Source organism: Triturus cristatus, chromosome 5_2, assembly GCF_964204655.1.
Source record: "Triturus cristatus chromosome 5_2, aTriCri1.1, whole genome shotgun sequence".
Classification (NCBI taxonomy): domain Eukaryota; kingdom Metazoa; phylum Chordata; class Amphibia; order Caudata; family Salamandridae; genus Triturus; species Triturus cristatus.
In genome coordinates this window covers 968,063,521-968,086,482 of record NC_140588.1, presented here as the reverse complement: position 1 = coordinate 968,086,482, position 22,962 = coordinate 968,063,521, and the positions used below count along the sequence as shown (strand labels likewise).

Sequence of the window (22,962 nt, the reverse complement as noted above, 5' to 3'; positions counted from 1 at the left end):
CAGTCCCCAAATTCCCAATCAGGGGTGGCTGTGTAGAGAGGACAATTAAGGATGGTGTACACAAAAGAAAAACAGTTCTATGTGGTACTTTCATGTGAAATCATCATTACAAGAGTGATCCAAGTACCATAACCTTTTTCTCACATTTACTGTTCAACTAAATATGGTAGAATGTAAAGCGGTGGCTGGTTCTTGGAAAAGAAAAAGCCCCAGAACGGTGAAGGTGACAGGCTGTTCGAACCTACCCTGAATGTTGAATACCTGTTTTTATCTCATATTTTGAAACTGGCCTATTCTCATAGTTCTAATACTCCAGTGCATAATTCTTGGCGAAGGCTTGTTCGCCGACTAGAACTACACATAATTTCCTGCACCTCTACAGATGAACGGGGTAGTAATAAGTTACTTAAGTGCCTCACATCTGAATTGACTTTTTACAAGCTAGAAAATAATTCAATGTAAAAAATATTTTGAAATTGTGAACATTTCTCAACTTTATCCTAGAAATTTTACAGCATGAGATACATGTACAAAATGTGCACAACTTGAAACATACACCATAATCCCTGAATAAGGCCACAGGTTTTGCCACTTTCTGTGGGCAAGAAATGAAAGCAGCTGGCAAAACAGTCAATGGTCAATGAAACGGTCAGAGGCAAGAACCTGTGAAAGCACAGTCTACGATATTGTCCCTCTTCTGCTGCACTCGTGCCACACACACACACACACACATACATACACACACACGCGCGAGCACAAACGCAAACACAAACCACACACAACTAGTTTCTTTTGTTGGAAAACAAGTGCATTTTCTTCTCTTAGTTAAGTCCATTCCTTGGGCAGATCCATCAGTCAATTTTCTTAGCTGGAAGTTGAAGAAGATCCACAAAGTACTTATAAGCAGGAGCAACTGAATAGAAGAGCAGGGTGATGAGCTTCCCGTGCACCATGGTCATGAGAGTCTGATGTCCGGATGCCCATATGCGGTACCGCGGTCCGTAGAAAGGATCGGACACTGCCGGGCACAACATATTGTTTAAATTTACTTCTGTGATCTGTAAAAAGACAACAATGAATAAGAATTGAGTCAGACAATTGGCCAGTGACCATGCCAATACAAGTGGTCTCCAAAGACGTACACAGGCACTGAATACTGAGCACTGACAAACCGGAGGAGGATATATATACACATACATCTATACATAATTAGTATATACTCAAATGTGCAGAGAGTAATATGCAATTTATTACTACAGGTGAGGGAGAGCATCACTTCTTCTAACTCATGGCCCCTCCCCACACTCTAAAATGGAAATAAATAGCATTTTACACGCTGTGCATCTACATATATATTATATATGTACATACTATAGTCATACATGATTGGAACAGCATATTGTTGACTCGTGCAGTACCTCCTCTCCTCTAGTGTGGCCGGGTCAACCACTTGCGAAAGGAACAGACGAAACTGTGACCATACAAAGTCAATGCACCATCATTGTGGCCTTTGAATGGTCTCTGATTTAGACCACTCTTGTCTGAGAATAGGCCTAGGAACACAAGTGGGATAGTGTGTCGATCAGAAGTGTGGAATGCTGGGTTGTAGACATTTTGTGGAGCCATGCAGGTTTAGGAACTTTCCCTCACAGAAATGTAAGGAAAATGCATAATTTTAACCAAAGTTTGAGATTTGTAGGGCATTCTGCGTAAAAATAATTAGTGGAACTTGCATGAGTCAACCTACCCTGGACTCCTCTTGCTCTCTAGTTTTCCGAAATGTCTGGGTTTAGTAAGATTGTCAGGGTGTCAGTAGAGCTCGGCACCAAAAACTACAGCTACCCACATCACCAAAATGGGTTAATTTTCAAGGTGAGAACTTGATGTCTCCACATTTCATTCTGCGGTCTTTCCTGTCATGGACGATAGGCCCAGCCACACAATTGATATATTGTTTCTATGTGAGAAGCGTGAGAACACAGAATAGTAAAAATTGGTTCTTGTAAAATGAGTTTCTTTCACTTTCTGGCTCCCGAATGTAAGGCACTGTGCAAGAAAAAACACATTTGCAAAATGTACTCTGAATCACATGATGGTACTGGTAACCACATCATCTAAACTCGGTATGTAGGGCATACTCAAGAAATACCTAGATTTCCTTCTTGCCTGTTTTTCCTTCATTAAATTTTACCATATGAATTGATGCATGGTCGGTACACAATAAAATATTTTCCATAAGCTGCAGCACAATTGCTCTGGGTGTCGCCTGTTTTTAGACAACCAACAAACAAAGTATCTGACTGCTGCGAGACAAGTCTGTTTTAGAGTGCTAGATTTCTAGAATTCTATAGCATGTCAACTGAAACCACCAAACTGCAAAACAACTAGAAAGAGTAAGCCCTACGCAGAAAAAATCAACAGAATCGCACAGATTATAGCACAGGGAGAATTAAAAAGTCTTCCATCTTACCAGCCCAAGGACCTGCAAGAAGCTGAAGTGGTAGAAGAACATCAGGCCAGTGGCTAAAAGCGCCCACCAAAAATTAGAGAGGGGCTCTGGCGTGTAGATACCTGCAAGACACAAGAGCAGTAAGGGTGTAAAGACTCATGGACCTTAGTCAGACCAATGGCATCTGATCTTTCCTATGTGAGAACTGCATCTTCAAAACAGCACCTTCCATCGCCAATGTGGAGAAACACCAGGCCCAACACTGTATGGATTCAAGGTTTTATCGAAAGCTCACCCTGGAATGGATATGAACGCAGAAAGCAATGAAAAGCTCACAGCATCACGCTCCTGAAACAAAATACATGATCTTTCATCGCAACAATGAGAAATGCCTCAAATGTGCATGACTTCGATGTGGTCTGTGCGGATATCACAGTGTTGAAACACTCAGCTTCACAATCTGGGTCAAAACCAATGTCTCTGCATATTCATTTCACAAACCTGCCCCTCAGCAGCAAGTTGGAGGCTGCTGAGGAGAGAAAGGTGGCACCTGGTCTTCGAGCGGTGTAGGTTTCTCAGGATCTGGGATACGTCATCATATTTTGTTTTGAACAACAGGAGTCTGGTTGTGGATGAAAATAGCGAGAGAGGCCTAAGAAATGTAGGTCAGAACGGCACTGCCATAATGCACCAGGAGATGATTAAATCGGGAGCTATAACCATCAGCTGATTTGGGGATAGAAGGTGTTGGACTTCTTTCTTTAGTGAATGAAGATAGAAATCGCCAGACATAAAAAGTTTATGTGGAGAGATAGTGGTTTTATTGTCATTATCAAAGACCAATGTTTTTACCACAGGAACAGGATTTGGGTGAAACCTTATAATTTGAGTTTGTCAAGGCGTACTAACCAGAATTTGTTTTAAATTTAGTTGTGAAGAGAAGGAATTCCGGTTTTTTGTGGGTTCTGAATTACGACATTGTGTGACGTCCACTGCAACTGCCTAGCTGCAACATGGTCTTCACGCCACACTTTTGACGTACAGTACTTGCTGTCTTAATGCTAGCGCAAGGACGTTGTTTTGACTAAGCTCTTTGTCCTGTAATCACTTTTGCCTCTGAGGCACTCAAAAGCCTTTCTACAGTATGGTTGAACGGAAAATATATAAGGGAAGAGAAGCATGAGTTGTCAACCGTACAACTGCAGCCCCCATAATAGACGATCTCACTGTGGCCACCGTGGCCCACAATCCTACCTCTGGACTTTAGTAAGACTAGTCTATATTCCTGAAACTCTGGAATGGTGGTAATGTTGTGACCTGCAAAGATGGGTGCAGCCATTTTCAAATTGTTTTTAAATGGAGCCCCTTGTCACGCGACTCAGGGGTACTATTTCAGGACAATTTACCCACTTGATTACCATAAAATAACAAAACTAATATTGCTCATAGAGTAATATTTTCTTTCCTGCATGGTTTAAAAATGCAATTTGAAATTTTATTTTGTCATTTTGCTATGTGCGCCCTAAGTGGCTATGGGTATGACCAGACGGGTCCCTTGCTCACTATGCCACTGGATTCAAGCTAACTTGGCTGATGAGATGAGGGGTGATACCCAGGTTGCTTGTTTCCGGTACAGGGAGGAGCTGGCTTGGCAGTTCAGGCTGGACTGTTCCCATGGAGAGCAGGGTCAAGATTGATATGCATATGGCTGGGTCTAAATTAGGGTGAGGTGGTGAGCAAAATAACAATGAATTGAACCCTGATCTGTGACTGAGGGGGAGGGGAGGGGGGGGGGGGGGGGAAGAGGGGGTGTGGTGAGTGTTTGGAAAATTCCAACAATCCATCCATCATTTTTTCATGTTTAAAAATGCCAAATGCCATCAAACGTTTGTCGTTGACACAAGTGTACGCCAACGGCACACTAAATACATACCTAAAATCTGTGACTGCAGGGAACCCCAGAAGAAAGAATTTATAGTCATTAGAGTCTTAACATATTACACCTTGTGCACAGCAGTAGAGTGCCTATACAGAAGGTACAGAGTTAATATAAAATTGTTCTAATAAAGTGCATCATACCATTTGTGTGCAATCTATAAACACTGTAAAAAACATCTGGGCTACTGCTAATAACCAACTTAATGGTACTCAATTTACCAACTTTAAAAGAATGAAGAGCTGAGCAGGCCACAACAAGATTCAAACGTTCAGATGATGTCAGTGGTGAACGTTTAGCTCTGAGAGCTATCTTGCCAGTTAGAAGAATTTAATGGTCAACCGAGACCACCTTTTACTCCTTTTGGTTTGTTGTACGTAGTCAGAAATGTAAAACCCCTTCCAGCAACATAAAGCTGCACGATTCCACATGTGGTTAGGCTCAGACCCAAGGAATCATGCGGTTGGCTGACAAAAAGGAAACACCCTTCATTCCCCGTTGCCCATTTACATCTATACATTTATTGGAGAAAATTGGGTGTATAATGTGTCGCACGCATACTCTAGGCAGACCCAACAATGCATGAAACTAATTTACAAAAATTATGCAGTTGAATAATTCATTTCACCCTAGGTCTGGATCTTTAAGGGCGATAAGAAATGAGTTAATAAACCTCTACAGCGCCCACCTCTAAACACCATCAAGTCTTGATTCAGAATCCAAGCCAAGAGCCATTAATTTTTAACACGTCGCGCAACAGGCATTAACCACCGTGGAACGCCATGATGAAAGGTCAGTGCTTAAATTGTTTAAAAAAATTAAAGTGTCAGGGCTCAAGGTACTGCTAAGTTAGCCATTGCATCTTCCACCACCCAGTTCCAGTCAGTGATACTAAACACCAGTGCCAACCTTACCTCCTAACCATCACACTCCTACAAATATGACAATTTGCACTTCCGTGTCACCTACACTTGTAAGAATAGCATAGACGTACCAGTATTAGCTTTATTTTTTTAATGTAAAGCACTCTGCTGATGTGCTGTGCACATGGTGGTCAGTCATAAGTAGTAGTTTTAAGAATGAAGTGCCGGTGCCGAGCACTGGCAGATATTGGCTCAAATTAAGCATTGGGCAGAGTTGAATTGTGCAAAAACCCCACAACACCTAGCCACTCAGTGTGGTCTTTTAAGCCAGCGTGAGGAGTTTCTGATCTGGAGCTCCACCCTCTGTCTTTGCACATTAGCAGCGCTATGGGAGAGCTGTGAGGAAGAATGCTGCCAATGCAGATGTTTCTAATAATAACCCAGAAAGCACTTGTTGCTCTTTCCTTTTGACTTGGAGCACAGTTTAATACGATGGTAAAAGGAGCATTTCCAAGCTAAGGTCATGGAAAACTAAAGCTTCTGCAACTGAAATAAACAACCAGAAATTACTTTTGTTTTTAAATTTTGCAAAGCGCTGCAGATCACCAGTAGCCTCAGAGCGCTTCAAGATCAAGATGCATGGAATTAGGAGAATGGACATTAGCCCTGCAGATAGAAGAATCCGTGTGCTGAACATGGTTGATGATGACCCTCGTCCAAGTGTGATGATGGAGGGGTGATTTCAAGAGGAAGGCTACAGATTCAACAGGAAGCCAAAAAGTGAAGCCTGTAGCCCGTTTTACCACAAGAGAGACCAAGCCCATCATGCTGGCCGCTTTCAAACCCTCACTGTTCTCAGCGGCATCCGTAGTAGCGTCCTCTTTCAGGAGAGCAACCTCGGCCTGGTGTCCCAAGGACACTCTGCCTTTTGCAAAATACATTGCTGTTCCTTCGGTTGTGAACCTGAGCGTCATGGCTAGCTGCATACTCTGTGCCAGGGGTCTTCAGTCAAAACCCGAAGAGGAGGCAAGGATGTGAGCACGTACTTAAGTATATGTGTATGTTCTGATATTCATATACAGCGAATCTAGCTGTGAAGCAACAGAGTGCTGCACATAACATGAGGTTTTGGGAGACGATTGTGTACATCAAGTGGGGATTACACAAATACATTTTGCACACATTTAGGCACAGGAACATTGAGTGATTTGTCCAGAATCACACCATGTTTTGTCTATCGCAGAAGCCAGGATTCGAACCGGGGTCCCCAGGTTCCAAAGCTGGCAGCTCGAGTGCTAGTCCAATCTCGTCATTGATGCTTTGCTCGCTGCCAGGAGCAGGCTGCCTGTGAACTTTACCAGGGAAATGCCTCGGCTGCTTTCATAAAGGCTTCGGGTTGCGTAAGTGCAGGTCCTCACATTCTTCCAGTCGCCCATGTATACAAATGCTGCCCACTCAATACATGTTCGACAGACATCCGAGGCACCCTCTGTTCACATGCTGGAAGCACATCTCAATTCTATCTGAACTTTACATACAGCTATATCTTAAATCCTGCATTAAGCTCAATTACAATTACAAGCTTTATCTTAAAGATAGTCTAAATATTTTTGCACTACAGGAAAAGTATGCTGCACTTTCCTAAATGCACCAATGTATTTCTGCTTAAGTAAAAAACAAGAAGGTATAGACGAGTGGCAGAAACCAGCAGTAACTGACAAGTTGGTTGCAGCCCAGAGGTTGGGCACCCATGCCAGAGGCAGAATGGCTCGATCGCGCGGCTGGAATTTCTCATGCACCCTAAGAGCTGATGGAGAAGGAATGTGAACCAGAGGCGGAAGGCATAGATCGGTGGTGGCGGAGGAGAAAGGGGGTGTAAGAAAAGATTTTTTTAAACTTACCTCACTGCTGCGTCTTTCCCATGTCATATCTCCTCTGCATCGGGGCGAACAGGAAGCACCCAGGCTCTGCTTAGCCAATCACAAGGCTGCAAGTAGAACATGGAAAGTGCGCATGACTGTTTGGCAAGCCAAATAGTTATGCGCACTTACAGTGCACCCACCACTCCTCTTCTGCTCTGTGAGCAGAGCAGTCCCCCAACCCCTCTCAAACCTGCTGCAGCAGGGAAAATTAAAATAATATCAAGTTGTTATTTTATTTTTCCTTTATTTTACTGCTGCAAAGCAGTGGGGCGGCACTCCTCCACCTTAGCGGAGGAGCCGCCTCTGATATGAACACCTGCACTGAAGTAGCCCTAACCTAGCATGGGCCTGGTCCTTAAGCCTTACATGCAGCATGCTGGCCTGACATTAGCCACATTGGGCTAATGGCCAGGATGCCTCTGATCCATGGGATAACATATCTTGCCTATATTTGTTGGGTCTTAGTCATTTTCCCATCCCTGAGCTAGCCACGCCCATACACGCCTTGCTTGCCCAGCTCTCGCAGCACAGGCGCCATGCAGATAAAGACAGTCTGCGACTTCCTATAAGCACCTTCACTCTGAGGTCAGCAGATCCCAATGGGACGGGAACGGGTGGCTCCAGAGCTACGGTGCCTAATGCGCATGCGTACACTGCTTAGTTTTAGACTGAAAGTTTCACTGTGGCATCAGTTCGGTCCCTGGCTATTGATTGTTGAGAACATGGCGCTAAGGCCGTTCCGCTAATCGGGCATGTATGTGTATCCTCACTAATGGTGTGACAAGGTTGTGGACGGACGGAAAATGCACTCCCGGTAAGCTTGCGGGCGAACAAGGATTAGTTATGTCAAGGGAACAGGAGCTCTGAGGTATCAGGTCGTAAGAGTCTCTGTGATGACTTTTACCGCTCGTTTCGTTTTTCAGATTCCGGCGCGGGAAAAGCATCTTGAAGTTGACTGATAAACTCATCTAAATAAACAAGCATTCAATCATTGGCAGCCGGAAAAGAGGACACGTTCCCCTGCTCCAGTCCCTTTGCATTGGAAACGATTTACATCCATTTCAGGCAGATAGATTTCTACATTTTAAGAAATTGGTTGGTCCTGAGGAGAACCCATAATTCTGTGGTTCGAAACGCGTCGACCAGTTCTTATTCCTTGTGTCGTACCGCTTTCAAGATATTTTTTCTTGTGAAGTTCAAAACAATCTGTTATATTCATTTTGGCAATACAAAAATGAATTGTTTTTCGATGTTTAAATTGAGATGTAATTAATTGTACAAGGGAAGAAAGGTCGCCACAAGGACCCAGTTCTTTACAGTGTATGTATGTTTTTGTGTATGCATGAGTATAATGGCCATGAGTGTTTGATGAATGTTTGCATTTTTTTCTTTTTTTCCAGGGGATCATTAGTTATGTGTCATTGTAATATATGTTTTCTAAAATTTTGTATATAAGACCTTAGCGCAAAAAAAGAAATGTTTCTGCGCTAAATTATTTTTGAAATGTGAAATAAATTAAAATCAATTCGTCAAATAATAAGGAAATTTATAAAACCCTCCTCTCAAGTTTCATTTCTTTTTAGGAGCTACTAAAGTATTATGTTGAGTTTTTCTCAGCTTGAACTGTTTGTTCTGTTTTTCTAGTATTTTCGGCTAATTTCAGCTGAGTTTTTTGAGCCAAAACCCGGTGCTGTTTTCTTGCAAAGCAGTGGGGCGGCACTCCTCCACCTTAGCGGAGGAGCCGCCTCTGATATGAACACCTGCACTGAAGTAGCCCTAACCTAGCATGGGCCTGGTCCTTAAGCCTTACATGCAGCATGCTGGCCTGACATTAGCCACATTGGGCTAATGGCCAGGATGCCTCTGATCCATGGGATAACATATCTTGCCTATATTTGTTGGGTCTTAGTCATTTTCCCATCCCTGAGCTAGCCACGCCCATACACGCCTTGCTTGCCCAGCTCTCGCAGCACAGGCGCCATGCAGATAAAGACAGTCTGCGACTTCCTATAAGCACCTTCACTCTGAGGTCAGCAGATCCCAATGGGACGGGAACGGGTGGCTCCAGAGCTACGGTGCCTAATGCGCATGCGTACACTGCTTAGTTTTAGACTGAAAGTTTCACTGTGGCATCAGTTCGGTCCCTGGCTATTGATTGTTGAGAACATGGCGCTAAGGCCGTTCCGCTAATCGGGCACCAAAATCAGTAAACAGGTAGTTTCGGTCTGAAAGTCCATTATAATGTTCACTTTTTACAGTGAAAAATACTGCAGTCTTTGTACCCAGATATAGGATCCTTATATTTCATAAAATATTCCCCTTCACCCACAGGGCTCTCCTTGAGCTCTTGTAGGAGTGAGGAGTCTTATGTTCATTATGAGTTATACTGGGGGGCGGGTCGAGCAAGTGGAACAAACGTGTGTCCTTTCACCCAACCAACGCTCGAATCACAAAATTACTGAAGGACGTACAATGATGTCGCACAAAACTACATATTCCTACACTAAAGAAGATTACTACTCCCACTTAGAGAATTACAGTCATACAAATAAAAACTAAATGAAAAAAAAAACAATATCAAGTGTACATCGGGCGGAGGAGAGGATAATAGCTGTGAGGAGGGACTCCGTAATCGCACTGGCCCATTCCAGCACATGCCATTTTACGTTTTCAGGCAGAGCAAGGCTGAGGGGAAGAGGAAGAAACAATACAAACGAAAAGAGTGAAATACTAGCATGTGTCACTATGTTTACTGCATGGTTAGACAAACATTGGAGAATACTCAATATCAAATCCTCCGCTATTAGTAAACTACCGTTGATGATGAATACGACTTATGTTGCGCACGGCTACTCTGCAGAGTGTCCCGGCGCATTTGCACAGGTCAGAAGAGAAGGCCAGTTCTGTCGTTTCCATTTGTCTTTATAAGAGGCAGAGGTACTCGAGACCATGCACTCCTCGCATAGTCAAGCCAAGGACACTCCCAGGCAAGTGATGTATCCTGTGGAGCCTTAGTGTCCACCGCTCTCTTCCAGTGAGGGACGTGAAGCGCTTGCAAATTCAGAGCACAAGCAAAACTTAAGTCTGGGTCTGAAAAGAAAGTGGAAACAGCACAAATCACACTTACTGCACTAACCAGAAAGTGATTTACTTGTTAAAATATTTCGCCATATACACCCGGAGTGACACCACGAGGAGTGGCGCCAGTGAGCAAAAGGGATTTCCTTGGTACAAAAAGATGCAAGCTTCCATCCTCTTGCAGGTCAGTAAAAAGTTACAGGGATTGGCACAGAAAAACTAAAGGGAACCAGATCCCATCCCCCCCCCTCCCCCCCCCCCCCCCCCAAGGACTTTGACATAGCCGGCCTATCTGACATTAAGCAGATTTAGAGAAAGGTCCCTCCGCCCATCCCATATCATCTCCGTACTCCTTTCAGAGGACTTGGAATAGGAGGCATCCTTCAATGCAGATGGTCCAGGACCAAGTATCAAGCAGCTGGGACATAATAGATGGACAGCTAATCAAGATGGACAAGGGAATGCTGAAGAGCCACTATGGTCTGCATCTGTGGAGTGACCCTACTTATCCTGAGTAAGGATACGGTGTGCAGTCTTGGTCAGATATAGGCCTATTCTTTTGACCGCTTCTGTGTCGCTGAAGCTCCTTCTGATACGCAAAGTGGACATCTCTGTTGCTGAGCAGATGCCAGAGCCTCTGGCTAGCACGAGCAGGGAAGATTTCAGTACACCCACACCAGACTAATATAATCCTCTGACCCAAAACGTATTAACAAAGATTGACGCTGTATATCCCTGCTGGAAAACACTATTCTGAGCAGGAGATTAGAATTAATTCCACGCCACATCTCCTCGTTCCTTTTTGTTGAATGACGAGATGTTTCTGCAAAATGACTTCCACCCACAGAGATAATCCACAGAGTGTTCGTTACAATTCAGCAACGAAAGAAAGGAAGGCCGCGCGGATTAGATCGAGGAGCCGAAGTTCCGCGCGTGGGAAGGAGATCATGGGCAGCCAAGAAATTTAGATCATAAACACCAAGAAAAGAATGAAGCTTGTAGACTATAAACACTGATATTTACCTTTTTGGTAAGTGTCAAAGGAATTACATGTTATATGTGTGCAAAGCAAAGATCTAACTTTTGTAACCTGGATTCAGCAGGTCGACACAAAAAAGTGTGGCAGTAAAAGCGCTCAATGCCAAACCAAAAACCACGATGTTTAAGTATCCCACAATACCTAGGCCAAGTACGCCACACTACCTAAGCCATGTATGGTCCAGCATGCGCTTTTCAACAAAAATCTGAGCACCCAAGATATTATTTCTTCACTTAAAACGTCACTCCTAGAGGTCCAAAATAGCCCTGCTTTGATTGTGTACACTGTAAGTGCTGCCAAGCATAAGTGGACACTGAGACTCAAAAAAGAAAAGATAAGTTGGGGGAATAGCAAGAAGATGGCCATGGGAAACTGAACACATCCAATACTAACTGGCAAAATTCACCCGAAACGTACTAACCTGTAACCATTCAGCCATCAATTGTAATGGGGGAATTTCAAACTCTATCTGTGTAGTGGTGGGGGATCTCGCCCTAGCAGAAGCCCCGAGATGCAAAGCTTGTAGCAGTGTATATCTTGCTGTTTACTTATTTGAAAAAAGATTAAATAGAATATAGGTAAAAACAAAAGAAAAAATATTCGTAAGAAACTAGGCGATGGTTTGTCAAGAGGTCATGCATTGCCAGCGAAAGTTCGTGAGAAGGACCCAGGATGGCAAATCTACACCTGTCAACAACAGAAGATCCCAAGGCTAGAAGAGTTCCCTTGGTGTTAAAGGGTTCAGACACAATTGCAATGCGACAACAAGCATTTTGCAATGCAATAGGTCTCGCATTTCGAGAATTTGAGCTATTGCCATTGTAAATGACAATGTCGATTATTTATGTGTTTTGAAAACCTGCAAGCGATGCCTATACAGGCACTTTCTGCTTTTAGCCCTAGCTTATGAACAGCAAGGCTGGCAGTAAAAGAGGCGCAGTTACTGCCAGCCTTGCTTCTCATAAGCAACAACTATAAGTACAACGTACAAATACAATTAGTTGCTTTGAAATGTGACAAAATAATCATTATATTAATTCCACATTAGGTTGTACTCTATGTGGAGATGATGAAGGCAAATTTATAGAAGGTCTAATATAAATGAGACGAGGTAGGTGCAGTACAGCAAGCTGTGCCTAGATTTCCCTAGTGAGCAAGGCACCAGCACTGCTTGTCTAGTGCCTAGAGATCCCTAGTGAGGATCATAAGCTTTAAAGATATGGTAAATCCCCCCTACCCATAATGCAATGCTTGCAAGACAGTACTACGAGTACATTCAAATAGCTATGTTCATGTATAGAATTAGTAGCTTTGGTGACAAAATAATTATTATATTAATTCCAGATTAGGTTGTACTCTATGTGGAGCTGATGAATGGAAATGTATAGGAAGTCTAATATAAATGAGATGTGGTAAGTGTAGTACAGCAAGCTGCGCCTAGATGTCCCTATTGAGCAAGGCACCAGCACTGCTTGTCAAGGTGCAGTAGCACAAGCTGTGCCTAGAGGGCCCTAGTGAGCATCATAAACTTTGAAGATATGGTAAATCTACCCTACCCATAATGCATTGCATGCAAGACAGTACCACAAGCACATTCAAATAGCTATGTCCACGTATACAATTAGTAGATTTGAAATGTGACAAAATAATTATTATATTAATTACAGGTTAGGTTATACTCTATGTGGAGCTGATGGAGGGAAATGTATAGAAGGTCTAATATAAATATGAGATGTGCTAGCTAGTAAAGTAATCACTGCTAGTTTAGGACTGAGTGTCCTGTCTCAAGGCCTTTAGGAAAGTAGTGCCTTGAGGCTGTAATTCAAACCTAGGGCGTAACAACACATGTAACAGGGGGTGTGTGGTGTCTGTGCATTATTTCTCAGTGCACTTTCTTTATATAAAAATGTTGGAATGTTACTTTGTACTTGTCAATGTATTCTATGTAACACTTGGTTAGAATGTTTGGGCCAGGGACTGCAATTGCTTCACAGGCAGTTGGAGCTACCACCTTGAGCCCTCTACATCTGTACTCCAGTGTATCCTGTTATTTACAATAAATCTACCAAAAGAGTGAAGACTCCTGGTCTATGTGATATGCTGTACAACTCTATTGAAGAAAGGACACTTCAGGGTGTCCTCATGGGAGGTTAAAAAAAGAGACAAGGCGGTACTAAGAAGGGACTACAAAGTCTAATGACCAATGAAAAGCCACCATTTACTAAGAACAGGGACAGGAGCCATTAATAAAGATGGGTGGGAAGTAAGTGGAGCTTTATCCACATATCCTGAATACAGCATGTCTCGAAGAGACAGCGCAAGCACTGCCTAGGAGAGACCCGAAAAGGGTCCTGAAAATAATCCAGACCCCTCCTCATGAAGTGCGGGCCAAAGCTGATGAAAATTAGAAGCTGAACCGAATTCCACAATGCTTTGCAATGATTCTGGACTTTTTTCAACAGACCCTACTTTGCGATCTAGGAACCCAAGCTAAGTTGGATCTTTTTATTTTCGTTTAATGCTCTATCTTGGGTGCTATAATTCCTTTATTAGACTGCTGGGATATAGGAATAAGAAGTCAAATAATTTGGTTCTTGATCGAAAATCTAAGAGCTAACAAAGCTTTAGGCACTGGCACATATTCTTTTACAAATTAAGCGTTGGAAAGGTTCCTCAGCGTTAGACCGCGTCCCTCCTATTCTTAAATGCCTGGCACAGGCTCCATTCTAGAAACTAAAGATTTAAAGGGCTTAATTTAACTTCCTACGTGGAAAATGTGTAATTTTAGTGCAAGGTTGGTGAATTACTGGAAACATCGTGCGGACACTGAATGTGTACAAAATGGAGGCTATTCTTTTGAGACTTTAATGCATATTTACCTTCACTCTATTTCCTCAACTGCCACTATGTTGGAAGTGCCTGCCTAACTTAAGGACTGTCTTAAAGTTTTGTTTGGAACTGGGCCTGGAATCTGGTCCTGCAGACAGATCAGAGACCGGTGACACCGTAAAGGGAGAAGGACTGTTGATAAGGAACCTGTCCTAGATTTAGAGCACTCTGGATTGTTAACTCATCCAAACAGGCAAGTCTCGATCGGAGATTCCTCTAACTTTCGCAGGAGAAATGGATATATTGTTGTATACCCTGTTTTAATGCTTACATCTGAAGTGCTCGTCACCAAGAGGCAGGGAGCTCAGGAGGAAAGGAGGCTGGGATATATGTCAGTTCGTCTGATTTCTCATCGTGGTACTCGAACACATATTGGATCAGAACTTAGCGGCGAGCTGACCAACCGTCAAATGCCTTATTTCAAGTATCTGGGCATTTGCGTTATTGGAAATTCTATAAAATGTCAAGGAATTTTAAAAAAAAATGCTTGGACCTAGACGAGAACGTGCTTCATAATGTGGTCAAATTAGACTGGAGCAGCTGTGGGGTTCAAAAATGCATTATACTGTCCTTAGTCATCTCACAAATTTCTGGTCTTGAGAGAAGTCGATGTATGGTACCTATTTTGGTGCATGATATATACCAGTCACTAAAGATAGTCAACACTCAAGCAGGGAAATAAACAGAAGAGCTCAGATGGTCAAGAATACTGTTTGGTACAATACAGTGAAAATATAACACTGTGCCCTGCAGTCATAGGGGCTGTCTGTACAAACCTGGGCCATGAAGCCTCTAGCATCCCTACATGCTGTTCAGATCTCTCCCTATGCCTGAACCTCTTATTGACAGCCATGCCCTGGGAATAGCTGGGCACACTTAAAAGTGGGTATCTATGTGCTAGAGGACTCAAACTGCATCTCACTGATGAGGCGCAACCAGCTCAAAACTGGTCTGTGGTTGCTTTTGTTTCCGTTAACAAGGGACATCGCCCAGAATTTCCTATTTGACTGTTCCCAGTTGAGCAGGTCCAATACTGATTTGCATAAAGTTGGATTGTCTCTAATGGCACAGTGAGCATAGGAAGTTATGTTCTGGTGTGTATCCCAGAGCAACCACCAGCAGCAGCGGAGATTAATTCAAGCAGTCCCCCAATCACATTCTTGTTTTCTCTGTCAGTATTGATACGTCATGAGGTTCGGCAACTTAAAGGTAATGCACCAGCCCCTACTGTTGTGAAATCCTGGGGACGAGGAGACGACCTGCTCTTCCACTATGTACCCAGTTGCCTACTACCCCTACTTCCCACCCCTCCTTCTCTCTCGACAGGGAATTCTCATAAGTAGCACTCTTGTCGCAGAAAAAGCGCTGATATTGGGATGCGGGTACTAACAACATCCCGAAATAACAGCACCTGCCAAATATACTTATTTTATACCTTAAATAGAGCGCACACCTTACTATCAATATAACTTATTATAAGGGCTTTGGGCAGTCTTCTCCGTCCACTGGTTTGTGACATTTCAATTTTTTGCCTTCCACTACGGCATGGGGCAATGGGTCAGCCCACTTAAGACATTGGCTAACTTCACTGTGAGTGACAGCATTCTACCCTTTCACAAGGTGCACATCCGCACACAAAGTAGTTATTTCCAGTGCTTGGAGCTACTATAACAATGTCTGCTTTTTGACACCGCAAAAATATTTTGGCTTTCTGTGCAGAAAAGGCACTGATAATGGGATATGGGCAGTATCACCATCTCCAAATAGCAGCACCAGCCAAATATACTTATTTTATTTTACACCTTAAATAGATCTTACACCTAGTCCTCAAAAGAGATGGAGGTTTGCAGTACGAAGGAACATTAAAAAGAAGGCTGTCAAACAAACATTGCTGCACGACACAAGTAAAATTAATTAAGGAGAAAATGAATGACGAGCCAACCCAAATTTAGCATACACAAAAAGAAAACAAGGCAAAATTCAGTAAACCCTCACTGCAAAAGTTACCTGACCTAAGGATATTTTCATGCACCCTCAAACGCCCAAATGTCCACAGAAGAAGAAAGATTGAGCTTGGGGAAGATGAGGTAAAGCAGAAATCTAAAGCGAGGTCATTTTCATCAGCTACAGTCTGGCATACTTGGCGGATATCCACTTCTTGATGACACAGCATAGCCCTGCACGCTGGACACCAACCAAGCATGACTCGGGTTATAGTAAGTCAAGATGGAGAAAAATACCACAGCCCAGACATTGTAAAGTGAAAAAGGCCAATTAAATAGGACAGTACACCCAGCCTCACTATTACATCAGCTCTTCTTAGTGTCCACAAACTTAAACCACCCAAGGACCCCAAATAAGCAAATTACACCCCAAAGTCGAATATTATAATTCCTCAAATAATTCCCAGGTCCTTTCCAAAACACCTTCTCTTTCCCTCTTACCATAGCTCTTTGACCCGCAACAATTTCCCCCTCACTAGCCACGCCAATATCTGACCATCGCTCTCCCTGCCTAAGCGCTGTTTGCACACCCGGTAATGAGTCAGTCCTTGCAGTGTCCTCAACAGTGTGTGTCCCCCTCCTGCCCACAGCCTGTCCTATGGTGGCAGCAACACATGAAGACTCCAAACCTCTGCTAACAGCGGCCCCTCAATTGACCTATTAATAGCATTTTCTTACTCCAGCTTTATGAAGCCAACTGAGAACCCATCTCACTCGCTCCTTTCACAACTCCCCATACTCTACCCCTCCACCCATCCCCTGGTGAATTCATCAATTTAAGGGGTAGGAGGGCAGAAAACAGCCAATCTGCCAATCCACGGCAAAAGTGGCTGCTCCTGACTTGGCAGTGACCTAAAACCCTGCTACACTATCCCCGTTCTGACCCCTAGACTGTGCCACGTGCCCCAAAAACCTGGGATTGTGAAAGTTTTTTTTTTTTTAAACATCTTTATATCAAACTGTTGCTCGGCATACCTGCATGGGTTTAGACAAAATGATCATGGCTTACACGGATAGGACAGAAGTACATTTTGATCGTTGGCAGGGACAGTCCATCAATCGGGGATGGTACAGACCCACAATGCGTACATAGTGCAATATATAGTCCCGGTACAACTTAAATCCCTATGCCTGATCATACCACACAATTCAGATACAGTCTCAGTAAACCCTGTATGCCCCCCAATAAACCCCACACCTTCTCCCACTTTTTGGGGCACCCCCGTACTCTGGTAAATCACCTTGTTGGCTTGTTGGCACCAGTCCAGCCCAGTTTCCCAGTTTGGGATGTCAAGGTTAGTCTTAGATACCCTTCACACCCCAGGGAACATTGTTTAAATCCGGTCCCATAATGTAGTCCACAATTTGTTGTTTGACGCGCTAGAGTCCAGGGTGTTGCTAAGGGAACAGCCGTACGATGGGAAGCAAATTGTGACACACCCTGAAGATGATCTTGAAATTTGATCCACTTAGAACCGACAAAAGGGTTGGCAGATAATGGGTAATACAGGGGACAAAAAGAGCATATTTAAAGCCTGTGAATGGCTGGAGAGGGTGGTAGTTAGAGCACTACAAATTAATACGGACCGATCTTGTGGGCAGGCATACTTGGCTAAATGATACCTCCACTAATTTCTGTACTTGCTGCTTTGATAACCGTGAGGCCTGCAGGCCACCGGCTTTAAAGCCCAGGGCAGTCGACTGTGCCTTTCAATCTTTAAACATCATTAAATTGAGTAAAAATGAGCTGGGCAACAGTAGCACCCGTTACCTATAGCGCTACCTAACACCAAATATGTAGTTGTGAACGCTACATAGAAACGCTGCAGTGTCCTCCCACTACAGCGTACGGCAGTGGGTCAGACCACTTCCGCCACTGGCTAATTTCACTGTGAGTGACAGCAGTCTGCCCTTGCACAAGGTGCACACTCGCACACAAGGTAGTTTCCTTCAGTCCTTGGAGCCTCCATAGTAAGGTTTGCTTTTTCAGACTGCAAAAATATTCTGGCCGTAAGCCTTTTTTTATTGATTGATGAGGGCATGGAAAGTTCAACAACAATGACGTTTAGCAATATCCATCACAAAGTAAGCAATGACCAAACCAAAAGGCTGGTGGCCAGTACAAGACCGGGTGGCTTTGCCAATGCCTATTGATAATCTAATCGAGACCAATTAATTTATCAGCAACGGTCGTTAGGTGACTGCGTGTAGGTGTATTGCTACATTACCTATTCCGCTGAGCTTGCCTGCTATGTCTTCTGATATGTATCATCGCATCGTTCCTACTCTCAGAGCCGCAGCAGTTTTTCATCCAGGCTGAGTCCATCCTGTCCCTCCTGGGATCAGTGTGGAGAGAAACGAGGACAGTGAAGGAGGCAGGGGAGAGGAGGCCGCAGCGGGAGGCAGAGGAGGAGGGTGGGGGCAGGCAGTGGAGTGGAGGCCGCAGCTGGAGGCAGAGGAGGAGGGTGGGGGGGGCAGGTAGTGGAGAGGAGGCCGCAGCTGGAGGCAGAGTTCAGGCAGTGGAGAGGAGGCCGCAGCTGGAGGCAGAGGAGGAGGGGGGGCAGACAGTGGAGAGGAGGCCGCAGCTGGAGGCAGAGAGGAGGCCGGGGCAGTGGACAGGTGTATGCAGCAGGAGTGCAGCAGAGGCCACAGCTGAAGGCAGAGAGGAGGCTGGGAGCAGTGGACAGGTGTATGCAGCGGGAGTGCAGCAGAGGCCGCAGCTGGAGGCAGAGAGGAGGCCGGGGGCAGTGTACAGGTGTATGCAGCGGAAGTGCAGCAAAGGCGGCAGCTGGAGGCAGTGGGAGTACAGCAGAGATGCAGAGACTGCAGCTGGAGGCAGCGGGAGTGCAGCAGAGGTCACAGCTTGAGGCCGAGTGGAGGCCGAGTGAAGGCCGGGGGCAGTGTACAGGTGTATGCAACGGGAGTGCAGCAGATGCCGCAGCTGGAAGCAGCGGGAGTGCAGCATTGACGCAGAGGCTGCAGCAGAGAGGCAGTGGGAGTGCAGCGCAGAGGCGGCAGCGGGAGTGCAGCAGAGGCCGCAGCTGAAGGCTGCGGGAGTGCAGCAGAGAGGCAGAGGCTGCAACTGGAGGCAGCAGGAGTGCAGCAGAGGCTGCAGCTGGAGGCAGAGAGGAGGCCGGGGGCAGTGTACAGGTGTATGCAGCGGGAGTGCAGCAGAGGCCGCAGCTGGAGGCAGCGGGAGTGCAGCAGAGACGCAGAGCCTGCAGTGGGAGTGCAGCAGAGGCTGCAGCTGGAGGCAGAGAGGAGGCCGGGGGCAGTGGACATGTGTATGCAGCGGGAGTGCAGCAGAGGCCGCAGCTGGGGGCAGAGAGGAGGCCGGGGCAGTGGACAGGTGTATGCAGCAGGAGTGCAGCAGAGGCCGCAGCTGGAGGCAGAGAAGAGGCCGGGGGCAGTGGACAGGTGTATGCAGCAGGAGTGCAGCAGAGGCCGCAGCTGGAGGCAGAGAGGAGGCTGGGAGCAGTGGACAGGTGTATGCAGCGGGAGTGCAGCAGAGGCCGCAGCTGGAGGCAGAGAGGAGGCCGGGGGCAGTGTACAGGTGTATGCAGCGGAAGTGCAGCAAAGGCGGCAGCTGGAGGCAGTGGGAGTGCAGCAGAGATGCAGAGACTGCAGCTGGAGGCAGCGGGAGTGCAGCAGAGGCCGCAGCTGGGGGCAGAGAGGAGGCCGGAGGCAGTGTACAGGTGTATGCAACGGGAGTGCAGCAGATGCCGCAGCTGGAAGCAGCGGGAGTGCAGCATAGACGCAGAGGCTGCAGCTGGAGGCAGTGGGAGAGCAGCAGAGGCTGCAGCTGGAGGCAGAGGGCAGTGGACAGGTGTATGCAGCGGGAGTGCAGCAGAGGCCGCAGCTGGAGGCAGAGGGGAGGCCGGGGGCAGTGTACAGGTGTATGCAGCGCGAGTGCAGCAGAGATGCAGAGGCTGCAGCGGGAGTGCAGCAGAGGTTGCAGCTGGAGGCAGAGTGAAGGCCGGGGGCAGTGGACAGGTGTATGCAGCGGGAGTGCAGCAGAGGCCGCAGCTGGAGGCAGAGAGGAGGCCAGGGGCAGCAGACAGGTGTATGCAGCGGGAGTGCAGCAGAGGCCGCAGCTGGAGGCAGAGAGAAGGCCGGGGGCAGTGTTCAAGTGTATGCAGCGGGAGTGCAGCAGAGGCCGCAGCTGGAGACAGTGGGAGTACAGCAGAGAGGCAGAGGTGGCAGCGGGAGTGCAGCAGAGGCCGCAGCTGAAGGCTGCGGGAGTGCAGCAGAGAGGCAGAGGCTGCAGCTGGAGGCAGCTGGAGTGCAGCAGAGGCTGCAGCTGGAGGCAGAGAGGAGGCTGGGGGCAGTGTACAGGTGTATGCAGCGGGAGTGCAGCAGAGGCCGCAGCTGGAGGCAGCGGGAGTGCAGCAGAGACGCAGAGGCTGCAGCGGGAGTGCAGCAGAGGCTGCAGCTGGAGGCAGAGATGAGGCCGGGGGCAGTGGACATGTGTATGCAGCGGGAGTGCAGCAGAGGCCGCAGCTGGGGGCAGAGAGGAGGCCGGGGCAGTGGACAGGTGTATGCAGCAGAGGCTGGAGGCAGAGAAGAGGCCGGGGGCAGTGGACAGGTGTATGCAGCAGGAGTGCAGCAGAGGTCACAGCTTGAGGCCGAGTGGAGGCCGGGGGCAGTGGACAGGTGTATGCAGCGGGAGTGCAGCAGAGGCCGCAGCTGGGGGCAGAGAGGAGGCCGGAGGCAGTGTACAGGTGTATGCAACGGGAGTGCAGCAGATGCCGCAGCTGGAAGCAGCGGGAGTGCAGCATAGACGCAGAGGCTGCAGCTGGAGGCAGTGGGAGTGCAGCGCAGAGGCGGCAGCGGGAGTGCAGCAGAGGCCGCAGCTGAAGGCTGCAGGAGTGCAGCAGAGAGGCAGAGGCTGCAGCTGGAGGCAGCGGGAGTGCAGCAGAGGCTGCAGCTGGAGGCAGAGAGGAGGCCGGGGGCAGTGTACAGGTGTATGCAGCGGGAGTGCAGCAGAGGCCGCAGCTGGAGGCAGCGGGAGTGCAGCAGAGACGCAGAGCCTGCAGCGGGAGTGCAGCAGAGGCTGCAGCTGGAGGCAGAAAGGAGGCCGGGGGCAGTGGACATGTGTATGCAGCGGGAGTGCAGCAGAGGCCGCAGCTGGGGGCAGCGAGGAGGCCGGGGCAGTGGACAGGTGTATGCAGCAGGAGTGCAGCAGAGGCCGCAGCTGGAGGCAGAGAAGAGGCCGGGGGCAGTGGACAGGTGTATGCAGCAGGAGTGCAGCAGAGGCCGCAGCTGGAGGCAGAGAGGAGGCTGGGAGCAGTGGACAGGTGTATGCAGCGGGAGTGCAGCAGAGGCCGCAGCTGGAGGCAGAGAGGAGGCCGGGGGCAGTGTACAGGTGTATGCAGCGGAAGTGCAGCAAAGGCGAGAGCTGGAGGCAGTGGGAGTGCAGCAGAGATGCAGAGACTGCAGCTGGAGGCAGCGGGAGTGCAGCAGAGGTCACAGCTTGAGGCCAAGTGGAGGCCGGGGGCAGTGGACAGGTGTATGCAGCGGGAGTGCAGCAGAGGCCGCAGCTGGAGGCAGAGAGGAGGCCGGGGGCAGTGTACAGGTGTATGCAGCGCGAGTGCAGCAGAGATGCAGAGGCTGCAGCGGGAGTGCAGCAGAGGTTGCAGCTGGAGGCAGAGTGGAGGCCGGGGGCAGTGGACAGGTGTATGCAGCGGGAGTGCAGCAGAGGCCGCAGCTGGAGGCAGAGAGGAGGCCAGGGGTAGCAGACAGGTGTATGCAGCGGGAGTGCAGCAGAGGCCGCAGCTGGAGGCAGTGGGAGTGCAGCAGAGAGGCAGAGGCGGCAGCGGGAGTGCAGCAGAGGCCGCAGCTGAAGGCTGCGGGAGTGCAGCAGAGAGGCAGAGGCTGCAGCTGGAGGCAGCGGGAGTGCAGCAGAGGCTGCAGCTGGAGGCAGAGAGGAGGCCGGGGGCAGTGTACAGGTGTATGCAGCGGGAGTGCAGCAGAGGCCGCAGCTGGAGGCAGAGGAGGAGGGTGGGGGGCAGGTAGTGGAGAGGAGGCCGCACCTGGAGGCAGAGTTCAGGCAGTGGAGAGGAGGCCGCAGCTGGAGGCAGAGGAGGAGGGGGGGCAGACAGTGGAGAGGAGGCCGCAGCTGGAGGCAGAGAGGAGGCCGGGGGCAGTGGACAGGTGTATGCAGCGGGAGTACAACAGAGGCTGCAGCTGGAGGCAGGGGAGGGGGGGGTGGTCAGGCAGTGGAAAGGAGGCCGCAGCTGGAGGCAGAGAGGAGGCCGGGGCAGTGGACAGGTGTATGCCGCAGGAGTGCAGCAGAGGCTGGAGGCAGAGAAGAGGCCGGGGGCAGTGGACAGGTGTATGCAGCAGGAGTGCAGCAGAGGCCGCAGCTGGAGGCAGAGAGGAGGCTGGGAGCAGTGGACACAAAAATGTCAAGAACCCACCTATGAGACCCATTGTCTCCTCTATCAACTCCTGTACAGAACCACTTTCTAAATATGTGGACTCATTCCTCTGCCCACTCACTAAACTCTATGCCTCTTACATCAAAGACACGGGACACATGATAACGACCGTAGAGCACCTACCCTTCAATTACAAGACACAATATCTGGTCACTCTAGATATTGAATCATTATATACAAACATTCCCCAAGATCTAGCCTTAGAAGCAGTGGCAGCACTTCTGGCTAGAACCCCGGGTGATAGACCAAACGAGTTCATTCTGGAGTGTCTTGATATCGTACTACATAACAACTTTTTTGAATTTGGAGATGATCTTTTCCATCAGATCAAAGGCACCAGTAT

The 22,962-nt window shown here is 47.6% G+C and overlaps 1 protein-coding gene across 1 annotated transcript in view; it reads right to left on the bottom strand.

Moving 5' to 3' along the window:
• Positions 1-468: 468 nt before the first annotated feature.
• TMEM164 (transmembrane protein 164) overlaps positions 469-22,962 on the bottom strand; it is a 287,129-nt gene continuing 264,635 nt past the window's right edge. The window contains exons 5-6 of the mRNA XM_085608175.1: positions 2,471-2,571; positions 469-1,058 (exon numbers count right to left, since the gene is read on the bottom strand). Coding sequence (XP_085464301.1) covers positions 852-1,058; positions 2,471-2,571 — 308 coding nt within the window. The 3' untranslated portion in view covers positions 469-851. The remainder of the gene's footprint in view (positions 1,059-2,470; positions 2,572-22,962) is intronic.